The 24,232-nt window shown below is 39.1% G+C and overlaps 3 protein-coding genes across 3 annotated transcripts; 2 read left to right on the forward strand and 1 right to left on the reverse strand.

The window, feature by feature from the left end:
* Nucleotides 1–13,038: 13,038 nt before the first annotated feature.
* Nucleotides 13,039–13,977, forward strand: LOC114215218 (olfactory receptor 9G19-like). The gene has a single exon (XM_028111106.1). The coding sequence runs from the start codon at nt 13,039–13,041 to the stop codon at nt 13,975–13,977; it is 939 nt and encodes a 312-aa protein (XP_027966907.1).
* Nucleotides 13,978–19,168: 5,191 nt separating this feature from the next.
* On the forward strand, nt 19,169–20,122 carry LOC114215126 (olfactory receptor 9G4). The gene has a single exon (XM_028111039.2). The coding sequence runs from the start codon at nt 19,184–19,186 to the stop codon at nt 20,120–20,122; it is 939 nt and encodes a 312-aa protein (XP_027966840.2). The 5' UTR covers nt 19,169–19,183.
* A 2,072-nt stretch (nt 20,123–22,194) lies between these two features.
* On the reverse strand, nt 22,195–23,130 carry LOC114215427 (olfactory receptor 9G19-like). Its single transcript, XM_028111421.2, has one exon. The coding sequence runs from the start codon at nt 23,128–23,130 to the stop codon at nt 22,195–22,197; it is 936 nt and encodes a 311-aa protein (XP_027967222.1).
* Between the last annotated feature and the right edge of the window lie 1,102 nt (nt 23,131–24,232).

Genomic DNA, 24,232 nt, shown 5'->3' on the forward strand with positions numbered 1-24,232 from the left:
TAAGTGTTTAACTGAAAGAAGAGTTCCACAAAATATGCTTAGTTTTACTACCTGCTGTACATTTTGATTACTCAGTTTCAGGGACTGAACCACATTTGGTGGTGTGGGGGCCAAATCCAGCCTAGCACCAGTTTGTGTATAGTTTAAAAGCTAAGAATGGATTTTACATTTTTAAATGGTTGGTTAAATCAATAGAAGAATAATATTTCATGACCATGGAAATTATTTGGAATTCAAATTTCAGTGTCCATAAAGTTCTGTTGGAATACAGCCATCTTGTTACATTGGTTTTTCAATGGGAGCCCTATCGACATTTTAAGGACTGGATGACTCTTGGTTGTGGGCATTGTTGTTTGCATTGCAGATGGTTAAGTCACATCCTAGCCTCTTGCATTAGAGGCCTGTAGCATCCCCACCCTGGTTATTGTATCAAAAATGAATCTAGATGAGCTCTGTGGGGTGAAAACGTGTAAGTCAGAACCACTGGTTTGTGGCTTCGCTATGGCTGCTTTGTGACTACAAAAGCAGAGTTGAGTAGTTGTCACAAAGACAGTCTGCCAGCAAAGCCTAAAATATTTACATATTATATACCTTTTTATGGAAAAAATTTGGTGACTCTTGCTTTACTTCTATTCTATTCTATTCTATTCTATTCTATTCTATTCTATTCTATTCTATTCTATTCTCTTGTGTTCCACTCTATTCTTTTTTATTCAATTTCTTTAAACAATGCTGGTCATGACCTACTAAAATAATTTTATTTCTCACTAATAGGACTCAACCTGTGGTTTGAGAAACTCTATTCCTAAGCAGCTCTGGAAAGGCAGTATATTGAATATTGGATAAGAGCATATGACTTACAACCAAGATTGGATTCATATTTTAACTGTATTGCTTAATAGTTGTGTGAACCTGGCCAAGTTACTGAATCTCTCTGAGCTCCTATAACCACATACACAAAATGGGGATGGTAATAATAATAGATACACAGTTAATGTTTGTAAGGCTAGGATGGGTCCATGGTATATACTGAGCACTTGTCATTTGCTACTGTCATTGGTGTTTATATTAGGATCTTCCAGAGAAACAGAACCAATAGGTTGTGTATGGATAGATAGAATGAGATTTATCTAAAGGAACTGACTCATGGGATTATGGTGGCTGGCAAGTCCAAAATCTGCAGGGTGGGTTGGCAAGCTGAAGACCCAGGAATGAGATGATGCTGTGGTTCAAGTCTGAAAGGAGTCTGCTGCCAAATTCCCTCTTGCTCAGAGAAGGTCAGTCTTTTATTCTCCTCAAGCCTTTGACGGATTGGGTGAGGCCCACCCACATTACAGAGGGCAATCTCCTCAAAGTTCACTGATTTAAATGTTGATCTCATCCAGAGATACCCTCCCAGAAACACCCAGACTAATGTGTGACCACATATCTGGGCACTGTGCCCCAGCCAAGTTGACATGTGAAATTAACGATCACAGTGGTTACCATCGTGTCATGGTAAAATAGAGAAGAGTGATCCTTGTTCAGAAAATCAAGCAATTGGGAAAGGACTGGGGTATCTCACTGGGGTTCGTTCAGACAATTCATTATTTTAAAATATAATACTAGGGGCACCTTGGTGGCTCAGTCGTTAAGCATCTGCCTTTGGCTCAGGTCATGATCCCAGGGTCCTGGGATCAAGTCCTGCATCAGTCTCCCTGCTCAGCAGGAAGCCTGCTTCTCCCTCTGCCACTCTCCCTGCTTGGGGTTCCCTCTCTCACTGTCTCTTTCTGTCAAAAAATAAAATCTTAAAAAAATAAATAAAATATAATACTAATGAAAATAAAATAAAAATTATAGGGAAGATGTTTTGAATTTGTGTAACAAATAATTTCTTTCCAAATTTTTGAATAGGAAACTCAAGTTTGCGTCCATGAGCACAACAGTTTCACTATAGGTTTTTGGTTGAAACTACCCTGAACAATTCCTAATGAACAATTTTCACTCATAATTTGACAAAATTTTTACAGCAATCCTATATTTAGAGGAGCTGAAATTAGGTTTAGAGAAATGATATTAAGGATGTGTTTCCTTTTCTCCTTTTGACAAATGCAATGTTGAGGTTTCTTAGTGTAATGAAAATGGAATTCAGATCCACTCTAATGCTGACATATGAATTTCAAACTCTGATGCATCTCTGATGTGAACATTCACGAGTTGTTAGACAGGCATGTGGCAGCCTAAACGTCAGTAAAGTGACAATCAGAGGAAAGCCACAGATGTATCTGGTAAATACAAAGACAGGCTTAGGAAACTACACAGAGCAACATTTGCCAGAGACTCCACCAGGCCCACCTATTCACCAACACTTGCTTGACTGTATCTCCCTGGGCATTCGATGCAGGTACATGTCATGTAGCACCATGGTCCTTCTCTCCAATGGGGCTGTGGAAGTGGTTGTTCAGGTGCCTGACTTAGGACACAAAAGTGTGTTGCAGTGAAGCAGAGAGGAACAATGAATGTAGGGGTTAGTCCCTCTGGGGCCCATGGAGCATGCCTTCAGACCCTCTCTGTGTGAACTGCTTTCTGAAAAATGCCTACAGAAGCTGTCTACAGTTGGAGTCTCCCAGGCCAGGGGGGCCAGCTACCCCACCTTCGTCCTCATGTTCCTTGGCACAGCTATACTTTGCATGCTGATGGAAAAAGCTCTTTTTGTTCATCAATGTTACCCTAGTGGAATGCCTGCTACAGAGTAGGTACTTAGTAATATTGTTGAATGAATGACTATAAGTTGTCCAATATTTAATATTATCATATGCATCCTTATCTCAGCAGAAAATCTGTGCTTTGTCTTTGCATGTCTAAAAAGCTGACTGACATTCATAGAAGCACTATTCACCATAGCCCAAAGCTGGAAACAACTCAAATATCCATTGAAGGATGACTGGATTTTGAAATGTGGCCTATCCATACAGTGGAATATTATCCAGCTCTGAAAAGGAATAAGATTTTTCTACGTTACAACATGAATGAAACTTAAAGACATTGTGTTAAGTGAAATAAAAATAAAATGATATATACATGTGTTAAAAGCACTACACAGGGACAAAAGACAAAAAAAGAAAGAAAAGAAAGAAATCATCTAACTTAGTAGCAGTTATATTTGTGTGGTGAGACTGGCCAAACATGGCTTCTTAAAAAAATTTCTCTTTACATTTCTATAATGAGTTAAGAAAAATTTTTTAAAAAAAGATTTCAAATATTTACTTGACAGAGAGAGACAGTGAGAGAGGGAACACAAGCAGAAGGAGTGGGAGAGGGAGAAGCAGGCTTCCTACTGAGCAGGGAGCCTGACGCGGGGCTCGATTCTGGGACCCCGGGATCACGACCTGAGCAGAAGGCAGATGCTTAATGATTGAGCCACCCAGGCACCCCCCCCAAATTTTTTAATCTACTTAAAAACCTCTGGAAATCTCTTCAGAATGTCCACTTAGTTCTCTGCTGTCCTTTTCAAGGATAGTGACTCTCCTCCTATTTATTTTTAATTGAGGCTGGGATTTAAGAAGAAGCCTGTTTTAGCTATGTATTCTTCATTTTCAGTCAGTAGCACTGTTTTAAGCATTGTCTGCCAATGTATAGACTTCAAGTATTTTATTTACTATTTGCTAGTGTAAAAGATACATTACCCCTTCTGCCCCTTATCTTGATTTGCCTGATTTTATACCTGAGGCCCCTGTGCCATGGATTTTCTACCTGATAAGAGGTTCTTAGGAGGTTCTGGGCCTCTGGACCCTCTGGTGGGAAAGACTGTGTCGGGAGCAGGGGGAAGGAGCAGAAAGGGGGAATGGGGGTGGGGCTGGGGACGTGACATGCTTTCAGTTTTACATAAATTTGTTTTATAAAATTGAGATCCAACTAATACTCTGGAAAATATGTAAGTAACTATGTGAAAAGCCTGAAAGCATAAGGATCATTGATAACATAAAGGACCATCAATCTTGTCCACATAAGATCAAGAAAATATTGGGCTCAGAAGATCACTGGATATGAAGTCAAAGAAGTGGAGTTTTGGACTCTGTCACTAACCTTCATTGTGATCTCTAGAAGCTAACTTGCTTCTAGGAGTGCCTCATTTTCCTCATTTATAAAACAGAATTGTAAGCATTTACGAACAATGAAATAAGGGTTACTTATGGAAGTTAAATAGTATAGAGATTTGTTGGCGTTTATCATTACTGTTAATCAAAATAACCAGAAAGATAAAGTCTCTATCCTCAGGAAATTTCCAACCAAATGAAGCATGGCTAATGTATAAATGACTAAAATTTATAACAATATAATGGTCATAAGAAGCAAGTTCATGGCTTAATGGAGGCTCAAAGGAAAGAAGGAAGGAAGAGATATAGGAAGAAAAGAAAGAAGGAAGCTTCATATTGGATTAAGGCAGTGAATGATTTCACGGAGGAAGTGATCCTTGAGATTGACAATAAAGGTAGGGGTTGGAGGTCTAGCCATGGTGAGGATACCAGGTGGTGCAAAAGGCACAAGGAAGGGCTCAGTGATGTGACAGAGAAGAGGTCTGATTTAGCTGAGATCGTAGGAACTGTGAAGGAAAGGGGTAGGGGAAATGCATAGGAGATGAGATGAAGTCATATTCCCTAATCAAAGTGGGGAGTTGGGGCATTATTCTTTCTATCGCAAGAAGCCAACACTTACCACTCCAGGAGACTGGAGGTTAGGGACCGGTAGGAGCTAAGACAATGGCCAGGGTGGGTAGAGTGATGGCAACACAATGAGAACACTTAATATCTGCTGAGCTCTTAATTTTCCACTGCAGGCACTGCTATTTAACCTGCTGTTACATTGGAAGGAACTGAAACAGGAGTTTTAAATTTAACTTGTCCAAGATCAAGTGACAGTGTTCCAACCTAGAGGTGTCCGTGTATAAGACACGTGTTCTTTGACAAGATGTGCATTACAGCCTTTCCAACTACAGCTTCTGATTTTTTTCATTTTATTTATTTATTTATTTTTTAAATTTTATTTTATTATGTTATGTTAGTCACCATTGATTACATCATTAGTTTTTGATGTAGTGTTCCATGATTCATTGTTTGCGTATGACACCCAGTGCTCCATTCAATACGTGCCCTCCTTAATACCCATCACCAGGTTAACCTGATTTTTATAATTAATCTCCTGGGTTTGCCAGATATTGCTGAAATTGGAGTAAAGTTTTGTTTTGTGTTGTAGAGCAGGGGGTAAAATTGCAAGGAGACAGGATTGCAATCAAGGGAATGATCATGCTGGAAAGTGGCCCCCCTGCTCTGATCATTTACAAAGGCATCGCCCAACCCCAGGCTCAGCCCTCCTTGTTTGCCTCCCTGTGCCAGGCCCTGGGAGCTGACTTTCAGAGTTGAACAGCAATTTTCACGCAGGAAGTTTCTATATTAAAATTGCCTTGATTAATTAGTTCCTCTGAAACTTGTTTAGGAGTGAAATAAATAATTTCGAGTTTGGTAATTGCGGATCTCTGAGAGCCCAATCAATCCTAATGATGCCCAAGGCAACTTGTTAGAGAGGAGATCAGTAACAATGTTGGGTCTCAAAGCCTCGGTCTCACACCGGCAAGAAGAATGTAGGTTAGCATTTTGCTTTAATGGTTTCTCTGAAGAGTTAACTACTGATGGCTCAGGCTTCAAACTCACATATAGTTTTTTTGAGTCACAGAAATGTTAGAAGTGAGAACTGCCTTACACATACGCTAGGATGAGCCCTTTCTTTTGTTGAGTGGGGAAACTGATCTGCTCAACATCACGGAGTTAGAGGCACAACTCTGTCAATAACCTGGTTCTCTGAGTATTTAGAGCAATTACTCCTTGTTGGGTACCATGACACCGCCTCCTGAAAAAGGAAGGAAAGAAAAAGGAGAGGAGGAAGGAGGGAAGGAAAGAAGTGAAGGAAGAAGAGAAAGCTCCAATAGCTCTCACACTGGGAGGGAGCATTAGACATTTTATGATTAACTCATGACTATTTCCTTTTATTATGTTATGTTAGTCACCATACAATACATCATTAGTTTTTGATGTAGCGATCCTCGAAGATAATTATGTTCTTATGGAATTTTAGAAACTTGTAATACAATAGTAATGGAGAATTTTTAAAAAAGAGAGTCAGTGCTTTTGGTACTGTCTGATGAAGCCAATAAAGAGAAGGAAAGAGTTCTGAGCACTCAGGGGAATAATGGCACTAGCTTAAGCCTTTACCTCTACTCTGTTCTCTTTTTACCCATTTTTAAAAAATTAGATCTTTTCTGTGAGAAATCTACCTCTTAGAAAGCTCTCCCCATAAGGAGCACCTTTCACAGCACCAGAAAAACGGCAATTTCTGAAATTTTAGTGCCTCACCTCCTCAAGAAAGATGTAAAATGCACTGCAATGTTCAAAATAAAGAAATGAAACATCAGGAACAGTATTAATATTAGTTCTAAACTTATATATCGATTATTGTGTATTCTAAACACGGTTCTAAACTACATGTATTAACTGATTGAATGATTCACAGGTTTAAATGCAGTTGCTGACATTTTCTGTTTTTTTAAAAACAATTTCATTTCTTAAAGAACTGTTATCTCATACATTTTTCATTTTTCTATTGTACGTTGTTTAGGAAAGTTCTCCACTGCTCTACGCAGGTTTTTCTCTCTTTGAACGGTTTAAGGTTTGAAGGAGTTAATATCCATAAAACGCTCCATGCTGTGCCTGGCATTTCACAAACACTTAGAATTGTAACTTATTCCTCTTATTAAGATTTGAGAATGGGGGTCAGGTGTGGAGTGCCCCTGAGTTCCCGATGTTACACACCGTAATTTGTACAGAGTGCACTGGGTTGGTGATCACCTCGTACAAAGTGTAGGGAGTGATTAATTTTGTTGGTGCAGGGAGTGTGGGGAATGCCAAACGTATTAGTTTAACTTCTGGCTTGAAGCGTGCGGCTTGAGTAGAAGCATGCCAGGTAGAGTAGCATGCAAGAATAGTCTAAGCACGAGGGGCAGCATGCCCGAATCCAAGGGGAGGTGGTAACAATAGAGGCTTTTGCAGGCAACAGCCCAAGTTCTGAGGGGCCGCATCATCGAGGGCATGGTGGTGGTGAGGAGCAGAAGTGGCTGAACAGGAAGGATGTAACTTATGAGCCTTTGCATCTTGCAGAGGACCTTGACACATTATCTTGTCGAGTTGCCATATCAGTCTGAGGTTGTTGAGATGGACAGGTGATTTATACTAGAATCACAAACAACAATGGTAACATTTTTTTTTTTCTGATTTAGTTTCTACTTATAGAAGTGTTAATGACCCACTCTAATCTGTCTAGTCATTTTTTTGGGGGGTGTCCTCCATTATGCAAGAGTCTCTTACTAAATTTGAAGAATGCGGTCAGTGAGTATGATCCTATTTCTTCTTTCTATCCTTCTTAAAATGGCCTCTGGTCCCTCCCTGACACAGTTGCACCAAGCATCTCTGTCCTTTTGCAATCTCTGTGTGTTTCCTAGCAATTCCAGGTGCTCCGTGATGTTCTCCACCTCTCATCCTCCATGAGCTCCCCATCCATCCTCTGCTTCAAGACTGGCCATGTGTGATGAGCATTGCTCAGATTGTGCTGGATGGAAGAAGTGCTCTTCCACCATCAGTGGAATGCTGATACAATCTTTCTAAGTCACAGTACGGGAATGACCTGTAGGTTTTACAGAGACTCAAAGATATATAGAGCAGTTTGCCTGATATAGTGTTGTCTCTTAAAATGTCAATGGCTTCACATTGTCCGCAGGACATACTCCACGGTCATTAACAAGGTCTTCCCAGTCCTATGCTGTCTGGTCTTGCCCACCTCTCCTGCCTAATTCAGTGCTGCTCTATTTATCTCTCTATTTATCAGGGTCCAGCCACCCTGAACTTCCTTCAGTTCCTTGAATCCACAGTACTTTTTTTCGACTCTGACGTCTGCACTTCCTATAATCCCTGTAATACTGCTCTCCCCATCCTCCTGGTAGCCTGTCACCCCATCTTTGTCACCACTTTACCCACTGAACTCTTGTTTCTCTTATCCTTTATTTCTAAGTTTAATATTAGCTCCTCGGATAAACCTTCCCTAAGGTTACACACTATGTCAGGTCTTGTAATATAACCTGTGGACGCTTTATTATTATGCCTTTATGACACTAGTTTTAATGTATAAATATAATGTTATATAATTATTTGATTCCTTCCCCCATAAGGCAGTAAGTTCCAAAAGAACAGGCACTATATCTCTCTCTATTTTATTTTAATTTTTACTCATTTTTAAGTGATATTTATTTATTTATTAAAGATTTTATTTATTTATTTGAGAGAGAGAGAGAATGAGAGATAGAGAGCATGAGAGAGAAGAGGGTCAGAGGGAGAAGCAGACTCCCCGCCGAGCAGGGAGCCCGATGCGGGACTCGATCCCGGGACTCCAGGATCATGACCTGAGCCGAAGGCAGTCGCTTAACCAACTGAGCCACCCAGGCGCCCTTAAGTGATATTTATTAAAACCTTTTTATATGTTATCTTATTTCATCCTCACAAGAATTATATGGGGAAGACAGGTTATTTCCATTTTATAGGTAGGAAATCTGAGGCTTACTGAGTTTAAGTGCACTGTTCCTGATCACACAAATAGTGAGTTGTAGACTTGGGGTTCACACTTAGGCAATCTCTGTCCTGGACTTGCTTCTTAACCATTATAAGCTCACCTAAGACCATACCTTGACTCATAGTTATATCTCCCCCAACATCTAACTCAGTGCTGGATACCTAGGAGTTGCTTGATAAATATATTTCAAATAGATAAATATAATTATGGTCTGATGTAGAGATAAAGTTTGCTCTAACCATGTGGCTTTGCTTCTGTCTCTCAATTTCATTTCTCAAATCCCATCTCTCAATTTCATTGTTTGCAAAAGGGCACATTTTATTAAGTGGTACTCAATATGGTTTAGAGCTAAAATTCTAGTCTTCATTATCTTCATTATTACTATTGTCATTATGGACTACAAATAATTCCCGAGCATCTATCATACGCAGACAAGTCTATTGATTATTTTTTCGCTGAATTGTTTTATATAAAATACACAAATGAAACTCACAAAAGAAATAGACTTTATAGGTTAATTGGACCAATTATATTCATGATAAATGATCTCTCCCTTTTTCATTCCAGAAAGGTAACTGAGCATTATGATTGTTCACTTGGCACCAGAATAGCACATGAAGATCTGATTTGCTTTTAGTGGCATATCCCAAAGGGAAGCTCAGGCTTATATTTTCTCCCAGCATTGTTACCATTGGAAGGAGGATTCCCATGGAGTGAATAGAAGGCACTTTTTTTTTTCTAAGATAACATGAAAAATTGTGGACTTGAGTTGAAATTCAAATGAAGTCATTATTTACATTCATGAAGTAAGTATTGTGTTTAACCAGAGGAATCCCATCAGTATATCACTATATGGACAAAAAACCCCCCTACAATTCTTAATATAATCAAACCATAACATAGTTTGACTTTGTGAAATACAATAAGGTCTTCTTCCTTATTAACATATGTGATGAAAAAAGGTGAAATGTCTCCAAATGTCTTGTGTTCAGTTCCTATCTTTTTCAGTGAAACAGGCAATTAGATGTGTACGTGACATGTTTTCATTCTCGTGAAACTTCCGTAGCTCTATGTAGCTGTGTGTGGTCCACTATTGTCTTTCCTTGTATTTTGCAGGAAACTTATTAGCCCTTAAAGTAAGTTAAACTACAGAAATATTAACTTGAGTCAACATTTTCATGACCTTAAAACATTTCTTTTTCTATGTTAGGCAGTGCATGGAATAGGAGCTCCTTAAGAGGAGGAGTACAATTGGATCTATCATCTATCTATCTATCATCTATCTATCATTTATCCATCATCTATCATCTATATCTCTACCTCTATTTATGTAATCTATCTATATTTATTTCTCTCTATGTATCTATCTGTACCTACATCTGTATCTATTTGTCTCTATTTTTTCACTCTCTTTAATACCTGAATTCTTTATACAGAAATATAGATATAGATATCATGGCAGGTGCATGTGGCTTGGAGAGGACTGAGAATTCAGAGCTCAGTTACTTGTAGATGACTGCTCACAGAAGCATCTACCTCTTAGAAAGGTCTCCCTATAAACAGGTGTTTGAAAGATGGGGAAGAGAGATATTTTCTGGGGAGAAGGTTTCTGAGCATCCCATGACTCTAACAAGGCATGCAGCCAGGTTTAAGTCTATGAATTTTGAGGTAGCTCAAAAAAGCTCTTTTTCTGTGTGTCTCCATATATAAGAATACTAGTCAATATATTTTGCATTATATTTCACTCATTCTTTTCACAAGGATTCTTGGAAGAAATGATTTCAAAGTTGGTAATAAGAATGGTAATGTTTTGCTCAAATTCTTGGCTGATTTACTTGTCTTTTGGATGCTACTAATTGTATAAATGGGCTGGTGAAAGATTTTGAGGCAAGTTTGTGGTCTGCACAGAGCAGTGGATTGGACTTGCTCGTGTGCAACATGTTTTATTCTTGCCTCTATTTTATGTATTGGTCTGGCTTTTCCTTTGCACATTTTCTTATTTATGCTATTTACTTGTGTCTTATGTCTCACCCTAGACACCTTCAACCCTCTGTTACTTTGTAAAAGTGTTGACATATATGTTCACATATGTATATATTGACATGTATGTTTATTTTATTTTTAATAACTGGAGAGGTAAACAGGACAGATCCGGGGAAGAAATGTCTCTTGCAATTTTCATTCCCAGTATAATTCTGAGGTCAAGCTCAGCAATTTCCCAGCTTGTGTAAAAGCCACATATCAAAGAAGGGGAGGTTTCTGCATGGCAACACGCGAAACTCTAAGGAGTCATAGCATAGGCACAGTTGGAAGTCCTTGGGAGGTAAAGCAAATATATCTGAAGGACAGATTACTGAGGTGAAGAAACTGTGAAGTCACAGAGAATGCAATTCATAGTTTTAACTTCCAGTTTTCAAAGTGTTTAATCACATCGGTGATCTCTTGAAGGCCCACTGAACTAAGGAAAGTAGGTGAGACAATAGTTTTAAGTATACCATGTAGCATATGAGCAAAAATAATTTTTTTCCTCAAGCATAAGAGATTTTTATTTTTTTAAAAGATTTTATTTATTTATTTATTTGAGAGAGAGAGACACACACACACAGCGAGAGAGAGCACAAAAGCAGGGGGGAATGGGAGAGGGAGAAGCAGGCTTCCCGTGGAGCAGGGAGCCGGATGTGGGGCTCCATCCCAGGACCCTGGGATCGTGACCTGAGCTGAAGGCAGACGCTTAACCAACTGAGCCACCCAGGTGTCCTTCAGACATAAGAGATTTATAAAGCCTTGGATCTAAAGCAGAAATATTAACTCAGAACCCTGACAGTGATAACTTAGCGCTTTTTTCATTGTGCTGTGCTGGAGTAGTAGGCATCCTGGGGGCTTACCACAGACAAACGGAGATAATGCTTTCCTCTTTGCTGGCAACATGCCTGCCTCCTGGGTCTGCCTCAGAAGGAACGAAGACTGTCAGAGGTTGAATTCCACAACTTCCTGTATTAACAAATCATCATCAGCTTGGTGGCACAAAACAACACAAATTTGTTTTGTCACAGTTCTGGAGGTCATAAGTCCAAACTCAGTATCGCTGGGCCAAAATCAAGGTGTTGGCAAGGCTACTCCCCACCCAGAAGCTTCACTGGAGCATCCAGGCTTTGCCTCGCAGGCCTGATGCTGCGGGCAGCCCCCGTGGCTTTAGCTCTCCAGTCTCTGCTTCTGTGGTCACACTGTCCTCTCCACCTCCTGTGTCTGTAGTCAGACCTCCCTCTGCCTCCTTCCTATAAGTGTATTTGTGATGGCATTAAGGGCCCACCCTGATAATCTCCCCAACTCAAGATTCTTCATTTTGAACTTAATGAGTCTTTCCCCATATAAAGTAATATTCCCAGGCTCCAAGAACTAGAACCTGTATATCTTTACAGGCCATATTCAGCTTACTGTATGGCTGCAAACCATTCAGTATGGCCAGTTTGGTGTTTTGTTTTGTTTTAACTCTTTATAGGAAATTCAACCACATTATGAACACAATCATTCATTGATTAACATTTTGCTTCCTTTCAGCATCCATTTGAGTGCCCTTCAGGTAACAATGGCTCACAGTCCTACTATCAAAGGAAAACTATTATTCAAGTCATACACGTTTTACTTTATGCATAGCTGTGTTCTTGGTTTTGTGGACAAAAAGTTGTATAAAATATAGTTATTGCTTTCAAGGAAATTATAGTAAATGCATTTCCAAGGATATTCCAAAATATGATTAGAATAATAAAAGTATGCTTCTTCATGTAATACTCTAGTAAAGACAAAAGGAGTCAATGACCAGCAGAGAAACCAGAACATTCCTTCAAGCTTCCTTTTTCTTATCTTTCACAAGGTGTTCAATCAAGTGTAAAGAGAAAAGATAAACAATTCAATCATCCTCTCCGGAAAAGGAGGAAAAATTAATTGAAAAATATATGGTGACAGGGAATAAAGGGTGCATCATAGTGAGTATTGTAAATGGTATTTTAATAACGTTGTATAGTGACAGATGGTAGCTACATTTGTGGTGTGCACAGCATAATGTATGAAGTTGTTGAATCACTATGTTGCACACCTGAAACTAATGTAACATTGTGTGTCAACTATACTCAAAGAAAAAAATATGGTGACACACACAATGTCATGTGCATGATAACTGATCTCCCACAACAACACAGAACTGATTTCTCCGTTGTCTGAAAAGAGTGATATCCACTATGGCATTAACATGTCTCACAATGAACAACATACATGCATCAGTTGGGTATTTCAGTGATCTAAAATGGCAAATGATAGGGAAAGTTGGTATGTTGATATACTGACATATTTATTGATCTTTTCACAGAAAAGGACCATAGAAACCCAAAATCAATGGATGAGAAAAATTCCACCAAAGTGAAAGAGTTTATACTTTTAGGGTTTACAGCAGACTTGTGGTTACAGAAAGTACTCTTTGTCATTTTCCTCATCATCTATGTCACCAGTCTCTCAGGGAACATCACCCTGATTTCTCTGATCTGTGCTGATTCCCGGCTCCACACAGCCATGTATTTCTTCATTGGGAATCTTTCCTTCCTGGATCTCTGGTACTCCTCTGTCTATGCTCCCCAAATTCTTATGACCTGCATCTCGGAAGACAAAAGCATCTCCTTTGCTGGCTGCCTAGCTCAGTTCTTCTTCTCTGCTGGATTGGCATACAGTGAATGTTACCTGTTGGCTGCCATGGCTTATGACCGCTATGTGGCCATCTCCAACCCTCTGCTTTATTCGAAGGCGATGTCCTCAAGGTTATGTGCAAGTCTTGTTGCAGCTTCGTACCTTGGTGGCTTTCTTAACTCAACCATCATTACCAGTGAGACATTTACCCTGAGCTTCTGTGGGAGCAATGTCATTGATGATTACTTCTGTGATCTGCCCCCTCTTGTCAAGCTGGCCTGCAATGTGAAGGAGAGCTACCAGACTGTGCTTTATTTCATACTGGCCTCCAATGTCATTGCTCCCACTGTGCTCATCTTCGCCTCCTACCTCTTCATCATTGCTGCCATCTTGAAGATCCGCTCCACCCAAGGCCGTCGAAAGGCTGTCTCCACCTGTGGCTCTCACCTGACAGCTGTCACCTTGTACTATGGCTCTATTCTCTTCATTTACTCCCGACCAAGTACCAGCTATGCCCTGGAAAGGGATAAAGTGGTGTCGGTGTTCTATACTGTGGTGATACCGTTGTTAAATCCTTTGATCTATAGCTTAAGAAATAAAGATGTTAAAGATGCTCTGAAGAAAATGTTAGATAGGGCACCGTTTTTTAAATGAAAATACTTGGGAAAGATGACTATATATTTTTTTTCTAGGTTATCTCCACATCATTGTGATTAGCCTAGACTCTCAGAAATAACAAAAATAAGCAAAAAAATAAAATTACTGGATAATGTGGAAACACTTGACTGCAATTGTCTTTTTAAGTTGGCACTAATGTATTTGAATATGTGCTTAAAATACATAAGGTGGGTACATTTGGAAAAACTGCTATGCCTGCCACCTGGGAACAGTCTAAAATTCCTGGGATTCTGAGAAGGGTGAAGGAGAGCAGTTTTGTTTTTCGTTTTGTTTTTTGTTTGCCATGGTACAAAGATTTTTTGGCAACAGATACAGGAAAGCACAAATATCTCAGAGTCACAGTGAGCTTTCAGTGACGGAGTATTGCCTCAACAATTAGAAGAATCAAGGGCAAAAGAATAGCAGCTGTATGAAGACAGAAATGGAGATATAGATAGAAATAGATAAGTAGGGAGACAGAGAGACAGATTTCAAAAAGCTTTTACACCCATGAGAAGATTCCTTGTGAAAATCTCTACTAGATGAAGCAATAAACAGCCTTTAAGGTTCTATGAATGTTTGTGTTGCTTTGCTTGTTCAACTTTGTGTTTGAATTCATGACAACTTAGAGACTATTTCACCATGATGTCTCTCATTTCCTAATTTTATGTCTTTTTACATATAAAATGTGAAGCAGTACCCACACACAAAAAACCCTAGTGTTGATAACTAAGTATATTCATTTGCTAGTGTTGCCATAACAAAATACCACAGACCAGGTGGCTGAAACAACAGAAATTTATTTTCTCACAGTTCTGGATGCTGAAAGGTCAAGATCAAGGTGCTGTTATGGTTGATTTGTTCTGAGGCCTCTTTCCTTTGCTTGTAGGTGGCCACTCTCTTGCTTTCTCCTCACATGGTCTTTCCTATGCACAAGTAACCCTGATACTTCTTTGTAAGTCTAAATTTCCATTTCTTCTTTTTATGAGGACTTGGATCAGATTGGATTAGGGCCTACCCTAACCATCTCATTTTAACTTAATCACTTAAAAAAAAGATTAATTAATTTATTTTAGAGAAAGAGAGACAGCATGAGTGGGAGGGAACGGAGGAGGAGGGAGAGAGAATCTCAAGCAAACTCCGCACTGATCATGGAACCCAACGAGGGGCTTGATTCCCAGGACCCCAAGATCATGACCTGCCTGAGCCAAAACCAAGAGTCAGACCCTTAGCCTACTGAGCCACCCAGGCACCCCTTAACTTAGTCACTTCTATAGAGGCCCTATCTCCAAATACACTTTCTGAATCACTATTAGTCAACATACTAATTTTAGAGGGTTGCCATCCAATCCATAATATCAGGGTTTAATAGGAGTTTCCTGATGAATGAGACAGGGAAATGTAGCCTGGAAGCACAGTGTAGACATGGGAACGTAGAAGATCTTTTGGCAGTAAAAAAAAAATTATGGACCACAAATGATACGCTCTAAAAAAGTTTAATTAGAACAATTTGGAAGGTTTCTATTATCAGACACATTTGTGATTATATTGTGACTTAATGGTGAGAGTGAGATTTTAGTAAAATATTTTTCATCTCATCATATCCTAATTAACATACCGTCCCCATACTCCAAACGAACTCTAATTGAGTCTTAAGAGACTGAGGTGTATATTTCTGGGCTGCTCTGTGAAAGAGGTCTCAAAGGTCTGCTGAGAAAATACATATATCGATTCCAACAAAGCATGCCAAAATATCAGAGGAAAAGGAAAAGCCTGTCACTTCCTGCATCTGTCCTTCCTGGCCAAGGGTAAGCAACTGGAACCAGGAGTAGTTAAGTGCTTTGGTCTTTCTTTGGCCTTGCTCGATTAGAAGGGAAATACAGAGTTAGTCATGGCTCTCAAAGGATCGTTGTTATGCCAAATACACACACACACACACACACACAATCTGCTATATAGGAGTCCACTAATGATATGCCTACCTTCATTTAGAATTTGAAATTCAATCTCATAGTTATTCTAGGTCATCATGTATTCACTAACACAGTGGGGTAAACAAGAGGTGAATAAAGTTGACACCCTTTTGGACTATGGTGGTTGTGGTGCTCCATGCTGTCCAATCTACTGTGTGTGATATTTTCACTTCTTGCTACTAGTTTTCAGGTGTTAGAGGGACACATTCTGCCCCCAAATGTTTAGTGCTCCAGTGGAGGGAGCAGGAAACAGGAGAACACACATCTTGAGAAACCATTCTACATGAGATGCTTTAGCACAATTGGCTCAGGCTATTTCTGTATCTTTTATTTTGCATCCACACTTTCATTGCAATTTGTTTCAGATTCAAGGTGGATTTTAGGACATCCTGATTGTTACAAGTGTGATGATTAGGAGGTCTGTCTTTAATAATTTTCCTTTTAAAGTGATACAGTATGCTGAGTCAGAAAAGTCCGGTTGAGGGTAAATTTGTTCTAAGTAGTTTGTACTAAGTTAGAAGTAGACAATACTTTGGGGGGAAACAACTTCAAGATATAAAGATAATTACCCATTTATTCATTCTAGAAATATTTACTAAGTGCCAATTAGTTGCTGGGAACAGTTCTATATGTGCTGGGTACAGCAGTAAACGAAACAGAGAAATCGTACTGACCTGTGTCATTGCATGCTGATGGGAAAAATGGACAATAAACCATATTCAGGAGATAGAAAATGACAGTACATCTTGGGGAAAATAGAGAAGAGTCTGGGCTTACACCTCATCTCCTGCAAATCCCATTCAAATGTTATTTTCTGAAAAAGGCCCCGTCTCATCACTCTATTTCTTTCTTTTTTCTTTAAATTTTTTATTGTTATGTTAATCACCATACATTACATCATTAGTTTTTGATGTAGTGTTCCATGATTCATTGTTTGCATATAACACCCAGTGCTCCACACAGAACGTGCCCTCTTTAATACCCATCACCAGGCTAACCCATCCCCCCAGCCCCCTCCCCTCTAGAACCCTCAGTTTGTTTCTCAGAGTCCATCGTCTCTCATGGTTGGTCTCCCCCTCCGATTTCCCCCTTCATTCTTCCCCTCCTGCTATCTTCTTCTTTCATCACTCTATTTCAAATCCCATGACCTCTTCCTACCAGCAATCCACATCCTCTTGTTTTGCTCAAACTCTGCTCTATTTTCCCCAAGACCATTTGTGTTGGTGTAAAGGCCAAAATCCTTAATATGGCTTCCAATAGGCTTTGTGAGCTGATCACTCTTGTGGCTCACCTACTGGTTCCTCTTTGCACCCTGTCTTTACTTGACGCCTCTCAACTCTTTGAGCTCACCAGACTCTCTCTCATGTGAGGGCTCTGATATATGTCATTTTTTCTCATGGAAATGCTCTCCTCTCCTCCTTACTCCTACAATGGGATAGTACTGAGCTCATTTCTCAGGTTTCTTTTCCATATCTCTTCTTCTGTGAAGACTTTGAGCAGTGACCAAAAAACTATGAATTTTTTTTCAGTTATTTGCCTCTCCGAAGGGCAGGAATAGAAGACTAGTAATAGGCACTGTCAGATATTTTCATTTTTTCCCCAAGTTATTTCATATTAAAGATGAACTTATTAAGGCACAGGTATTTTTCATCGTATAGATAAATGAACACAGCAGAGGAGGTTCATAATAATTATTGGGATGATGGCTATCGCCCACCAGTTTATAGATTATGGATATAATGACCATAAATCCCTGCCAAGATAACTATTACTCAAGCTTGAGTTAATTCAGAAAAAAATTATAGTGTACAAATGAACACCAGCATAGCACAATAAATGTGAAGCTCCCGGGATGTGAGATTATTAAGGGGAAATCAGTTATGTGAGTAATTTAGTTTAGTTGAAGTCCTAAATAGGTGAAGACAAGTAGTGAGAGAGAGTTGTATGGAAGGGGGTATAGGACTAAAGCATCTGTGCTTTGTGTGCTAATGAGATGAGATCCATTATATGGTAATAGTTGGAGGAATGAGTGACGTTCAGGATTCCAAGCTTTACCTACCACAGTGTCACCACCATTCAAGTCATGTCCTCTCTGACATCATCAGTTACATTTGAAAGATAAGGAGACCTAATATTTAAAGATTAAGATACCTCCCTTCTTAACAAGCAGAACAATAGACTTTGGGGCAGAAAATTCACATTTACAGTCCACTTACAAACTGATTCTGGTTTAGCAAAGGAGAATGTTCGGAACATGGAAGTAAATCACAATCCCCTCTTGGTTTTAACTTTCTGCCACTACCTTTTTAACTAAGGGATAGTCAACTGGCTACTGGGACATCAGCCCAATTCCACATGTTTTGAATTAGATTCCTCCTTTTAGCTTCTCCCTCAGAGTTTTAGAGACAAGATGATTTGGAAGGAGGATTATATATTGCCTTAACCAGGAGAACAAGAGAAAAACAATTTACTTATAAAAGACATAAATGGCTTAATAGTTGAGAGCACATACTCCTGATAAAGAGAATTCTGTTTTTAAATACCAGCTCTGCTATTGATCTGTTCTGTAACTTTGGAATTGTTTCTTAAACTCCATGAGAATCATAATAGTACCTACTTTATGAAGCTGTAGAAAGGATTAAATGGTTCAAGATTAGGATTTAGAATATTAACTGGCACATAATGAGTAATTTATATTAATTATATTATAGTATTATATTACATTGTATCATATCATATCATATCATATCAAATGTAAATGTTGTATTGATAGTCACAGGAGTGGTACAGTATGTTGGTATTGGTATAATTTTTCAGCACAATGCGTGACACATAAATTCTCAATAATGCATGAAGGAAACTAAAAGTTTTTGAGCACTTACTATGTACTTAACATTGGGCTGGATATTTTCATGCATGTCTTCTTCAATCAAACAACGTGTTGGGGGCTTCATTTTTCTTCTCTGGTGGGACTAAGGGACTTGCCCTGCATTAAACAATTAATAAGTGAAAGCCTTAATTTCACAATCAGATTCTAACACTAATTCCTGTGGTCTACCCACGTCACAGACTGAAATTCTATCATTCTAGGTAATCATGGATAAAAGTCTATAAATGTCCTAATAATTATTGACCTAACTTATGCCTTTGTTTATTTATTTCAATGGAAAAATCACAAAATGACTTTTCTTTCCCCTCAAAGTCTTTATCAGGCTTTCTCCTCTGCGGACATGGAAGTAGGAAATCGTACCGTTCTGACTGAATTCATCTTGGTGGGCTTCTCAGCAAACCCACAGTGGCAGCTGATCCTATTTGGAATATTTCTTGTGCTCTATTTGATGACTTTGTCAGGGAACATGACGCTGGTTATCCTAATCCGAATTGATTCCCGCCTGCACACCCCTATGTACTTTCTCATTGGCAATCTGTCCTTTTTGGATTTTTGGTACCCTTCTGTGTATACTCCCAAAATCTTGGCTAATTGTGTCTCAGAAGATAAACGTATTTCCTTGGCTGGATGTGGAGCACAGTTGTTTTCTTCCTGTGTTGTAGCCTACACTGAATGCTATCTCCTAGCAGCCATGGCATATGACCGGTATGCGGCAATCTGTAACCCATTACTTTATTCAAGTATTATGTCCAGTTCTCTCTGTACTGGGCTCGTTGCTGGCTCCTACTTTGGAGGGCTTTTGAATGCCATAGCCCATACTGCCAACACTTTCCGCTTGAGTTTCTGTGGTAAAAATATTATTGACCACTTCTTCTGTGATGCACCACCATTGGTAAAAATGTCTTGTACAGATACCCACATCTGTGAAAAAGTCCTCCTGGGTGTAGTGGGCTTCACAGTCCTCTCCAGCATTCTTGCCATCCTGATTTCCTATTGCAACATCCTTCTGGCTACCCTGAGGATCCGCTCAGCCTCTGGAAGGCGCAAGGCCTTCTCCACCTGTGCTTCACACCTCATCTCCGTCATGCTCTTCTATGGATCCCTGCTCTTCATGTATTCAAGGCCAAGTTCCACCTATTCCCTGGGGAGAGACAAAGTGGCTGCTCTGTTCTACACTGTGGTCAATCCACTGCTCAACCCTCTCATCTACAGCCTGAGAAACAAAGATGTCAAAGAGGCCTTATGGAAGGCAACAAAAACCATAAGGCCGCAGAGATGAAGGTTATCTTTTTTGCAGAATGTTCTTATTGCATAATTTTCCAAATTATTGGCTTATCTGTATGTTGGTAATCATTGCAATTTTCAAGTAAATACAACTCATACTTAAAGCAATGACACATTGAAGAAACCACTCTTTGTTTATTATTATTTTGTGATTAAAATATTTAAAACCTATAAATTTTGGATTGTCGTTTGATGTTTTGCAATACTGTATTTTACTTTCTTATAGTGCTAGATTTACATAAAATTCATCCCCTTGATTATCTTTGGGGGATCTTGGAAAGAGAAAAGGAATTGGATAGTTTTTGTGCATGCAGTTTGTCTTTAAACCTTGGCAAGCAAACTTTATTGTGTGGGGAAAAGATCTAGAATGGTTAAACTGCTGGAAATTTACTCAAGATTTTACAAATATTTATTTTTAATAAGGCATTCTCTCCATACTTCTTCATAAAGCTCTAATTGAGTATACAAAAAGTATCTTTGTAAACCTTGTGTCTTCTACATCAATTTAATATTAGCAATATGTTTAAGAGTTGTTTAGAATGAGCAAATAAACAAACAGCCAAAATGTCTTTCTAAACCCATGAAGAGATATGTGTCTCTGAAATTGTATATCACCTCAAAAGAGTGATCTCTCCATGGAGAATAGAACAAGTATTCTGCTTTACACTCTCTCACTTCGTACCACCATATATTCTCTGTGAAGGAAAGGATCAAGACCAAGTGGAACAAACCGTAACAAATAAACTGATTAACAAAAACACCTCTATATTCTAGACCCGCTACTTCTTTTTTTTTCCCACCAGATTTTAAGCATAAAGAAACTTACAGCTTAATATTCAGGACATGACAGATTTAGTTGATATTTTTTCAATACTCCTGATAACCACAGTGAAAATTAAGGATTATTAGTTACATGTGACAAATGAGTAGCTTGTGCCTCACCAGTTAGTACTTTATTATTGAAAGACTATAGCTATTGCTGTAATGGGCACAGTTATAAGATGCATTATTTATTTATTTATTTATTCATTTATTTTTAAAGATTTTATGTACTTATTATTTGAGAGAGAGAGAAAGAGAGAGTTTGAGAGAACAAGTGGGAGGAGGGGCAGAGGGAGAAGCAGACTTCCTGTGGAGCAAGAAGCCTGATGTGGGACTCAGTCCCAGGACCCTGGGATCATGACCTGAGCTGAAGGCAGAAGTTTAAACAACTGAGCCACGCAGGCGCCCCATAAAATGCATTTAAATTAAAATTTTGGAACAAATAGGTGGAGTCACTTCAGCATTTCTGTTAGCTCTGGCATTTCTGATCTTTCTTTTTCTCTGCATTCATCAAATAACACCTCATTGCCTTCTCTTTTCATCACAATATTCTTAACACTTTTACATTCTTTTTTTACAAAGATTTTTATTTTATTTAACAGGGAGAGAGAGAGGAAGAAGGAGAGAGAGAGAGAGATAGCAGGGAGACGGCAAGAGGGAGAGAGAGAGAATCTCAAGCAAACTCCCTGCGGAGCACAGATCCCACCTTGGGGCTTGATCCCATGATCCTGAGATCGTGACCTGAGTCAAAACCAAGAGTCAGATGCTTAAGTGATTGAGCCACCCAGGCGCCCCAAGATTTTTTTTTTATTCTTCTATTACAGAAGTTCTGCAGGTATTGGATGAGAAGGATTTGGGGTGTATTGCACAAGCCTCCAGAATTTCTTCACATTCCTTTAAAGCTCGGTATGTATGGAAAAAAATAGGTCAATCTTAGGGGAGATAGTAAAGTAAAATTTAATCTTTTGGGATCTTAGAAGCAATATATACATATATATGCTCTTTTATTTTGCATTAAACCCTAATCCTGCTTTTTTAAAACGATGTTACTATTAAGTTGAACCAATAGCTTGTAATATAGATTATAGTCCGATCACTAAAGCAAATCAAACTAATATAAACAAAACTTTTTTCACTGGATTTCTTTGACTAGAAAAAAAAGTGTGTTCAAAAAAGCCAGTTTCCCAGGCTTCCTCTGAAGCAGTCCATTCTTCCTGAGCACTGATTTGAGAAATGTATGTCAATTCAGACTTCCGATTGTGTTAACCAGACAAGTTTTTTCAGGGCTTCTTTCACATCCTTATTCCTCAGACTGTAGATCATGGGGTTCAACATGGGGAACAGCACACTATAAAATGTTGATACCATTTTATCCCTCTCAAGGGAATAGCTGGAACTTGGGCGAGAGTAGATGTAGAGAATGGAGCCATAGTACAAGGTGACTGAGACCAGGTGGGAGGAGCAGGTGGAGAAGGCCTTGCGGCGGCCCTGGATAGAGCAGATCCTCAAGATGGCAGCGATGATGAATAGGTAGGAGGCGAGGATGAGCACTGTGGGGGTGATGACGTTGGAGCCCAGGAGGAAATACAGCACAGCCTGGTAACTCTCTTTCACATCACATGCCGACTTCACCAGTGGTGGGACATCACAGAAAAAGTCGTCGATAACATTTTCACCACAAAAATCCAATGTGAATGTGTTGCTGGTGAGTATTATTGCATTGACAAAACCTCCAGTATAGGAATATATAACCAAACAGATGCACAATCTCCTTGACATGGCTTGACCATAAAGCAGGGGGTTGGAAATGGCTGCGTAGTGGTCATAAGCCATGGTGGTCAATGGGTAACACTCACTGTATGCCAGCCCAGCTGAGAAGAAGAACTGACATACGCAGCCAACAAAGGAGATGCTTTTGTCTTCAGAGATGCAGGTTATGAGGATCTTTGGGGTGTAGACAGAGGAATACCAGAGATCCAGAAAAGACAGATTCCCAATGAAGAAATACACGGGTGTGTGCAGCCGGGAGTCATTACAGATCAACACTATGAGGGCGGCATTTCCTACCACTGTCACAGAGTACACACCAAGGAATACCACAAACAGGATCAGCTGCATAACTGGGTCTGTTGTGAAGCCCACCAGGATGAACTCAGTCACGATATGATTGCTTCTCTCCATGGTTTAATGAGACCGCACCTACAAGTGAAAGAGTGAAGAATTTAATTCCCTCAACCAATACTATGGGAGAGCAAGCTTACCGTAGGAGAGCAATCTCTGGGATAAGCCTGTGAGATTCAGTCAAGCCTATAGTTGTTAGGGCAAGGGAGAATCAGAGAGGAATCTTGCCTGACTAGGGCATGCGATGGGAATGTCAACATATTCATTTCAATGAAATGCATTTAATAATAGGAAATCTTGGGTGCTCTTGGGGGCTTATTCATTTTTTAAGAAAATATTTCTTGAGCCCCACGTGCCTCTTGGCATTGGGATACAGCAGTGAGGACAATAGGTCTGACCCTTATTCTATGGAGACTTTATTTAGAAGGAAGACTGCATAATAAATAAACAAATACATGTAGAAATATTTTTAGTTAATGTTAGAGATTTTAAGAAGAGAAAACTGGATGGTGGGGTGAAAATGAATGGGTAGAGGAGCTAATCAAACTTAGACACTGAAAGGAAAAAGTCCTTTCCTGTTTTCCAGCTACACATGGACAAATTGTTCAAAGTCCAGGAGAGATGGGAAAGTCCTTTGTGGTTTAGAAGGTGGTGACATTTGAAAGATGGCAGAATATGCCACCCCCAAATATGCCTTTTTAGCATATTTTTCTTTTTCATTAATGTTGTAGCATGTATCATTACTTTGTTTTTATTGCCAAATTATATTCCTTTATATGGATACACCATATTTTGTTTACCTATTCATCAATGGATGTATGTTTTATTGTTTCTACTTTTTGCCAATTACAAACAATGCTGCTATGAACATCCTTGTACAAGTTTTGTATAGGCATATATTTTCATTTGTCTTAAATAGGTAGATACCTAGGAACAGAATTGCTATAGAATTCGGAAAGAAATTTCAGAGTGGAGACCAATAAATTAACCCAACTGGTTATGTCAAGTAACAAAATATGTGATGTCATTGTTAAGTCTTTTGGGTCTAAAAGCCCGGGACTTAACATTTTTCTCCAGGTATTATAACTAGCCATGTACAATGCTTAAAAGGACACCTATCCCAACTTGATATTGCTTTTAGTAACAGTTCTCAATTTTATCA

Source organism: Eumetopias jubatus, unplaced genomic scaffold (assembly GCF_037043125.1).
Source record: "Eumetopias jubatus isolate StellerSeaLion01/CBP00866 unplaced genomic scaffold, mEumJub1_p1.0 scaffold_13, whole genome shotgun sequence".
NCBI classification, from domain to species: domain Eukaryota; kingdom Metazoa; phylum Chordata; class Mammalia; order Carnivora; family Otariidae; genus Eumetopias; species Eumetopias jubatus.

What these genes read in the sequence shown, in the direction of transcription:
- LOC114215218 (XM_028111106.1), top strand. Translation starts at nt 13,039, where the DNA reads ATGGATGAGAAAAATTCCACCAAAGTGAAAGAGTTTATACTTTTAGGG.
- LOC114215126 (XM_028111039.2), top strand. Translation starts at nt 19,184, where the DNA reads ATGGAAGTAGGAAATCGTACCGTTCTGACTGAATTCATCTTGGTGGGC.
- LOC114215427 (XM_028111421.2), bottom strand. Translation starts at nt 23,130, where the DNA reads ATGGAGAGAAGCAATCATATCGTGACTGAGTTCATCCTGGTGGGCTTC.